Source organism: Mercurialis annua, linkage group LG3, assembly GCF_937616625.2.
Source record: "Mercurialis annua linkage group LG3, ddMerAnnu1.2, whole genome shotgun sequence".
In the NCBI taxonomy this organism is placed as follows: Eukaryota; Viridiplantae; Streptophyta; class Magnoliopsida; order Malpighiales; family Euphorbiaceae; genus Mercurialis; species Mercurialis annua.
Genome location: NC_065572.1, coordinates 60,154,686 through 60,162,959, shown reverse-complemented (window position 1 = coordinate 60,162,959; position 8,274 = coordinate 60,154,686). Strand labels below are relative to the sequence as shown.

General features: G+C 31.3%; 1 protein-coding gene across 1 annotated transcript; it reads left to right on the top strand.

The window, feature by feature from the left end:
* Window positions 1-2,008: 2,008 nt before the first annotated feature.
* Window positions 2,009-6,413, top strand: LOC126675378 (uncharacterized). The gene is made up of 7 exons (XM_050370012.2): window positions 2,009-2,162; window positions 2,273-2,348; window positions 2,424-2,491; window positions 2,575-2,720; window positions 3,895-4,111; window positions 4,967-5,170; window positions 6,071-6,413. Exons 1-6 carry the CDS (start codon window positions 2,160-2,162, stop codon window positions 5,132-5,134), a joined length of 678 nt encoding a protein of 225 aa, XP_050225969.1. The 5' UTR covers window positions 2,009-2,159; the 3' UTR covers window positions 5,135-5,170; window positions 6,071-6,413.
* The last annotated feature ends 1,861 nt before the right edge of the window (window positions 6,414-8,274 follow it).

The window sequence follows — 8,274 nt, the reverse complement described above, 5'->3', positions numbered from 1 at the left end:
AATGCTCCATTTTGTTGAATTGCCTAAGCAAGCCGCACACTTATGCCCAGAGTCCATGATAATGTGTTGTAGTATGAAATGGTGAGGAGTGAAGAGAAATGTAATGCAGATTATGATATTTATAATAAGGAGGAGCAAAATAATATGTTCCAAGTTGCAGCAAGAGATGAATGAAACCGGAGTTTTGAGCTTTTCTAACTACTAACATTCATTGTAATCCATAGTGCTTTGGGTCCACTGCTCAATTTTATGATTCTATCATATTCCAAACAACATGGCAGTAATATTAAAAGCAGACAACGTAAATAAAGACATTAGAAATGAGGCTACCATTTTCTGGGTTTAGTAAATTGTTAGTAAAGTTATAGTAAATTGTACCAGTTCTAAACATTTCAATTTAAATTTGATAGTAATAGGTTACTCAAGGTTGGTAAGATGGCGAGATGGGACGAGAGATTGTCTCTCCTAGTTCAGAGTCCTCCATCTCCGGAATTTTCAGCAGATGATCTCGTCTCGTCCAAGATTGAAGGCTGGCGTGAAAATATAGACAGACTTGCCCTTATCCCTTTCGACAGGGTGGTTGATTTTGTGAGGGGTGAATCTGCTAATAAAGATTGCCCAACACGATTTCATGTTGAAGCAAGACGACGCCGTCCTCCTTAATCTTCTTACAAGCAAAAAGTTGACAGCGTTCTTGAGTACACTCTGTAAACTTAAACCATAGGGGTTTCTTCAATCCCATTATAACAAGACCCAAGCTTTCAAACCCCAAAAAACTTCAACAACAACTAATACAAATTTGAAATAGAAATTCTTCTGTGCAAATTCTTCCTGCGATTCGACATCACCATCCAAACCCAAAATTTTGTTTACAGACCTTACCACATCGCCATATTCGTTACTGATTACAAAACCCAAGCTCCAATTAATTAAATTTGAAATAAATCGCTTTAAAATCGGTGCTAATATTGGCTTTGTGATTTTAGAAGAGGTCTATTATCTTTTGGAGAAATCGTATTTTTCAGAACATAAAGTCTATTTTTTAGTCAAACGGTAAATATCAATTAACTTTAGTCAACAGGTATTGTTGAGAATATTTGAATGTTTAAAAGGCAGTTGTCTAAAAAACTCTTGGGATGATGACAAAAGTACCTAAAATTTTAAAAATATTTACAAAAGTACCTGTAAACTTTTTTTATTTACAAAAATACGACTGATTTAAAATTAATTACAAAAGTACCAAAAAATGAAAATTAATTACAAAAGTACTATTTGTATAATGTCGGTATAATTATGATATAATTTTGGAATATTAAAACTATAAATCAGATAATTTAAAAATAATATTTGGTTTATTATTGGTATAATTTCAGTATATTTTTAGTATATTGATTATAAATTTTTATATATATTTTCTAGTTGATAACATGTATAATTTTTTTATATGTATTTTTCACTATAGTTGGTAATGAACTAGAGAATTTGTATATTGTTGGTATAATTTTAGTATATTGTTCGGTTAATATTTAATATGCGATGTGGTGTAATGTTGATGTAATAATAAAATTTCAGTATATTTTGATATGTTCACTCTTGGTATACTGTTGGTATAATTTTGATATATTATTAGTTTAATTTTTAATATACGATTTGATGTAATTTTGGTAAATTTTTATTTAATATTAATAAAATCTCAGTATGTATAATGTTGATATAATTTTGGTATACTGTTGATATAATGTTGATATAATGTTAGTTTATTAGTATACTGACATTATACCCACAGTATACACCGTATGTTTGATATTTTTTTTATTTTTTTGTACTTTTGTAAATATTATTAATATTTTTATAAATATAGAAAGTCAATATGTAATTTTGTAATTATTTTCATTTTTTCGGTAAATGGCGTAATTTCCTCAAAACTCTTTTCCTATTTGTAATGCCAGGCCTAAAAAGACTGGCCCATTAAATTAACGAAATGCCAGTTCTAATAAAACGAGAAGGGAATCAAAACCCGCGAAACCATAAGATGAAGTGTGTTAAGTACGCTTTACATTCAAAACCAAAATCAAAACTCCCACACAAATCAAAAGTCAATCGTCGCTGCCAAATTTAAATTAACCTCAAATTAGCACAGATTCTTGAAGCTTTTATTAATGGTGAGTAACTCTCTTGCTCTCTGTTTTCATTACTTCATAATCAGCTAGGGTTTTGTTTTTTTGCTATCTGTATTAAATTTACAGTTGCGGTTTTTTTCAATTATTTTCAGCCGGAAATCACTGAAGAACTGGAACCCTTGTTCGATTACAGGCGCGTACAGCCTCGCGATATTGTAATCCTAGACGGTGCGTTTCTGTTATATTTTGTCTGCTTAAATTTCTTAATTCTGGGTTAATTAGAAGGTTTGAATTTTGCTTTAGATGATGGTCCTGATAAGTCGCCAGTTAGTTACCCGAAACGGAGGAAAACTGTCAAGAATTTGAAATCTGTGAGATGATTTTTGTTTATATTTATTTATTTAGATATCTGAAACGAAGGAAAACTGAGTTAGGTTGTAATTTGAATTTTTAGGTTGGGAAAGTGGATGATGAAGATGATGATGAATTGCAAATAATTGAAGGTAAAAAGGTTGAAGAAGATGATTGGCTACCTCCTCCGCCCATTTCGCATGATTTTGAAAATCGGCTTGGTGAGGACTCGACTATAAAGGAGTTGAGGTATTATATGAAGCATTTGTTGAAGTTTTAATAACGGTTTGTTGAGGTAGAATAGCTAGTTATTTGACAATGTCATGCTATATGCAAGGGGATTATTTGCCCCCTTTAAATTTATAGTTTATTTATTATAATATGAGTAGCTATCTGCATTTGCTAGTCATTCGCCATAATTATTTCTGTTCGATTAAGATTACCTGAAAACAAACCCTTCCTTGATTAAGAAAATTATCAGCTCAATCCTCTAGTAGACTTACTACAGTAGGGATGTTTCATTAGTTTTGTAATAATTTTCTGCTGTGCTAAATTATTTAGTGCTCATCATAATTGGTTACTAAATTTACAGCAGATTCATATCTGAAAGAATGAAACTCTATTTCCTGTATAATCTGCGGGTTCCTTAATCTAAAGACTATGACGGTTTACTTTCTTGGCATTCCGCTTGCAATACCTGAATGCATCTAGAAGTAAACTTTTTTCTCGGTTAAGTTGGCCAGCTTTAGCATAGATGTCCTTGCTTTTCCGTACCACTCAGCTCTCTTTTATTACGGATTTCATTTAAGTTTATACAAGTCTAGATCAAATCTTAGGCAGAATAGTTGCAGTGGGCATAGTTAGACGCTATAAATGCAATGCGTGTCTGTATATATATAGTTTTAGTTTATGAAATAAAAAAAATCCAAGTCTTCAAGTCATCGACTCATTATCCATCACCATCAAACATAATATCAGTATTGACTCCTTGTGTTCTTTGACTCGATCATATTGCATATCCTATTTTTTGCACTTTTTTTTGGTATGAAGGTGGACCAACTCCTTGGTGACAATGCAACTTCTGTTTTTCTATCCTATCTTAATTTTGAGTAGTATTAAAGCACTGGACTCTGAAATACAGTGTAAAGTGTAATAATTAACCTTAGCAAACTTGGTGGGTGTTTTATTCTGCATTTAAGCTTTATGCACTGCTCAATCTAATTGAGCAGAGAAGCTATGAGCCCGAGGGACATCGTATGATTTGGTAAGACAGCAGTTATTACTTATCAGCTACAAATTGTGTGGCCAAAAAATATTTGAATGAAATTCAAGCTGTAATTATAATTAAAGGACCATGCATTTATTCGTCAGTCATGGCTATAAGCGTCCATTTCTGCGAGTAACATATGAATAACGAATGTAGGTTAAAGAAGCAAGAACTGGAAACACTTGCAAAATCAGGTGTAGATGTGCTGCGAGCTGTGGAAGAATCTGTTATAAGAGAATACAGCAGTTCACTTTTAGTAAACGATGCTTCAGAGACTGTCGCTGAGAAATCAGCAAAACCTCAATGTGAAAGAGCTAAAATAATAATTTCTATTCAAGACAAGGAAGGAACTAAACAGTTTCGTGTGTACAAGGTATCTTTTCGATTTATCTGGCTATTTTTATATATGTTTTGGAGTTTAACTAATTATTATTCAGATTTCACCTCTTTTCAAGATCCACTATCAAATTTAGAATGGAAAGTATAAATGGAAGTTCTGTTTTTTTAAGTGTCACTTTAGTTTACTAAAGTTTAAATGGAAGTTTATTAAAAAGTCTGCTCAAGTGTCCCTTTAGTTTGATCTTCATTGATTCAAATAAATTTGGTTACTGGATAAGGAAATAGGAAACTGTAATCAACTCTTTCATAATCATCGAAACTATTTTATCTAATAGTCTATGAGCATACTTTTGTAAACTAGATTCTGTTCCATTTAGTAATTTAGATCTTTCATTTGATTTGGTTTATGTGAGAGAACTGTTCAGAATTGTCAAACTTAGGTGTCATGTTAGATGGTGAAATGAGGACTGGAAACATTTTTGCCAATAAACATATTGTGTTTTGATGTTCTATTGTAAGCCCTTTACAAGCAAACAGGCAGCATAAAGCTTATCTCACCTTCAAGATTACCTTCCCTTGCTGCGACATTCTTGTCACCTTTGCAGCTTCAACCTAGGTTGAGGATACTGGTATCTTAGAAGTTCTGAAATAAACAATCTTAAAGACGTTCTGTTTATTGATGAATCCTGGGTACTTCCTCAGAAAGCTGTGGTTGACTAACAATCTGTTGACCCCTTTATGTTAGTCATTAAAGATGTTAGTTTGAGAATGCTAGCAGCCATGTACGGTGTACCTCAATTTTCTTTTTTCTTTTTATTTCCGTTTGGTGTACTTGGTATGATGTATGATTTTGACAATTAGAACCATGTGAACTTTTCTGTTTTTACAGGATGATAAATTTGAGCGGCTTTTCAAACTGTATGCAGATAAAGTTAAACTTAATATTCAAAAATTAGTATTTTCCTTCGATGGGGACAAAGTCAATCCAATAGCAACTCCTGATAGCCTTGACATGGAGGATAATGACATCATTGAAGTGGATGTAAAGAAGAGCTGATTCAGCTGAACATGTTGTGTCCTTATTGGAAATTCGGTTAGATTCTCTCAAATGCTTATAAGCCTAGCTTGAATTAGAATTCTGTCGATCAGTTATTAGTTTCGCTACCAATTTGTTTCTGTAGCATTTTAGTGTCTACTCGCCGGTAAAAAGGTGGGGGCTATAGTCCTTTGTGTCTGGGTTTAATGGTAGATGGGTTGCATACAGTTCTGGGGATTGCTTGGAGTAACCGACTCTTATTGCAGTTCTCCCTACTCACAGGACAAACGACATGTTACATTGAGACACTCTTGTTAAATGTGCACAGTAAACACGTTTCTTTTTACTAATATTAGGCCTAATTATCTAAAAATACTCTTTACCTTTTTGACTTTTTTCTTTACTAGTTTAAACTTTCAAAATTGTCAATTTTATCCTATTTTCCCAGTTTTCAGCTTCAATTGTATTTATTTATTGAAATTGGAGTTTCTACACTCTGATAAAGGTTCAAATATGTTCTTCAAATTTGACTCGTAGTTTAAATAAGCCTTTAATGCTCTAAAAATTCCTACAAATTAGGACTACGTGTCAAATATAAAGTACATATTTGAACATTTTTCATGTGAAAAAACTCCAATTTAAAAAAATGGGTGCAATTGAATATGAAAATTGAAATGTGCGATAAAATTGACGATTTTGAAAGTTTGATATATAAACGAACAAAGTTGAAAAAGTGAGTTATTTTTGGATGATTAAGCCTTAATTGTAAGATGCATATGAGTTTGAGTTAGAACTAGTGTTAAGATGTTCGTGCAAAAATAATCAACTTGGGTAATCATATCATTCTGATCATGAAGTGGAGCTGTACCTTCTTTCTCTTCATTTGTTTATATGCTAACCTGCAGTATTTTTATGCTTATGGAAAAAATTGCACTTACTAGGCTTTACCAATTGCAGGTGCATCATCTTGGTGCTGCTGAAAATTCTTACGGCTTTTTTCGGATCACTTATTTTGTTCTATATTAGCTATTTTAGCGCTCTACATATTAATTCGACCTAACAGTCTCAGATTTTGGCCATTAAATGTACAGGACATTGCAATTTTCGTTTCTTTAATGTTGTTTGAAGAATTCTAGTCTGTAAAATAGCCTTAAAAATACTCATTTTAGGAAAGTGTCACATGTAGATGTGCTTTTCGTGTACTTGAATTGGAAAAGGACTTTTACCTAATCATGTTGGTTGGCATTATGAGCTTTTCCATTAATTGTTAATGTAAGTGGAATTGTTTGTTGTTGCATAATTAAGGTTCTTTTTCTGGTTAGTGCTTTAGTTTTTGCTGTACTAGGAAACTACGAAGTGGTGACTTATCTTTTTTTTAGAGATAAGGTAAAATAATACTCCCTCCGTCCCGTTTAAGAAGGGACAAATGATTTTTTCACATATATTAAGAAAACATTAATTAGTATAGTGTTTTTTTATTTTACCCCTATTTATAATAGTGTTGTATTTTGTGTATAAGCTTATAGTCATTAATTATGGAAAGAGAAAAGAGGGTAAAAAAGGAAAATTCATATGAATTGGCACAAAAAACACGATATGGCCTTTTTAAGTGGGACAAATAAAAATGGGATATGTCCCTTTTTAAATGGAACGGAGGTAGTAGATTTGTTTTTTTTTTCTTATTTCCCTGAAAACTTTGAAGAAAAAAATTTGGGTTGACATGGAAAATACTAACTTATTTCTGTGATATTAAAACCATGCCCGATCTTATTGACATGGAAGTATTTAATGATGTATGAGAATATTACTCCTATTTTTAAGTTGCCCATTTGGATAAATCTGTGTTATTATTTGTTCATTTACAGTTTTTAGATAATTTTAGAAATAATAGTCTAAATTTACTTTTATTAATAAATCACTTAATTTAACTATTTGATTCAATTTACAAAACTAAATTTGGATCAAAATGAACTTAATTATCATAAACTTCATGTAATAAATTAAATTATAAATCAACTAATAGCTTAATAACTAGGGTTATATGGATTTCAAAAAAAAAAACTAGGGTATATTAGTATAGTATTCAACACGCAGTCTACATAAATTTTTAATGTCTTAAAAAGTACTAAAATAGAAACTATGTATCAAATATAAAGGATGTGTTTGAATTTTTTAAATGGAAAACCTTCAATTTAAAATAATTGGTAAAGTTAAAATTAAGAATTAAAAAAAGAGACAAGAATTGGTAATTGTAAGAGTATGAAATATAAAACCAAAAAATCAAAAATAAAATAAAATATTTTTTTAATAATTAAGCTTTTTATATAATTGGTTGGCAAAATTGGGGAAGTATTCGGATTGCAACAATAAGATGGCCGCAGGCATGTGCGTCTGCTTGGATTTAATTCTCTGTGTGGACTGGTCACAAGTTGGATGCTAAAACTTTATTTGATTTTAGTGAAAAAAAGATTTGCTCAATTTTAAAAAAAATTAAATTTTTTAAAAAAATTAAATTTGAAAAAAAAATGAATTAATTTTTATCGATCAAAAGGATATGATATCAAGGAAGAAAACCTACAACCTAAAAGCGAATGCAAATCTCCTATGGTCCTTTATTTCCAATATTTTTATTTATTTCATATAAATTATTCAAATTTCAGATTTAATGTTTATATAATATGGGACCAAATAAATGGCTATTTTTTATTTTATTTTAACGGGACAGAAAAAATATTATTTAGACATAATTTTGAGAATCTATGATAAACTATGTACTATCTTATTTAGCACACAAGATATGATTATGAATTTATGATTGTTTAATCTGAAGGTCGAATGATTATAAAAGGGTCGTTAATGTGCGCCACGTGGACGTTAACGCCGTCAAGAAAACCACGGCTGCATGCATTTTTGATACCTGGAAGATAATGATTGGATAAAGCAGGTAAACTTCTGGATCACATATGACGGACGCTGCTTATAAAAACTAACAAGTGTTATGAGGATAACGTCCCATAACTTCTAGTTAAAAGTGGGCCCTACAACCACGTGTTCACTTCCACGTCAGAAAAAGTTCACTCTCTAACTCACACGTCAGCTCAAAAAGGTGAAGATGATGAGATTGACACTGACACACACATATACACTTCTCTTCTTCTTCA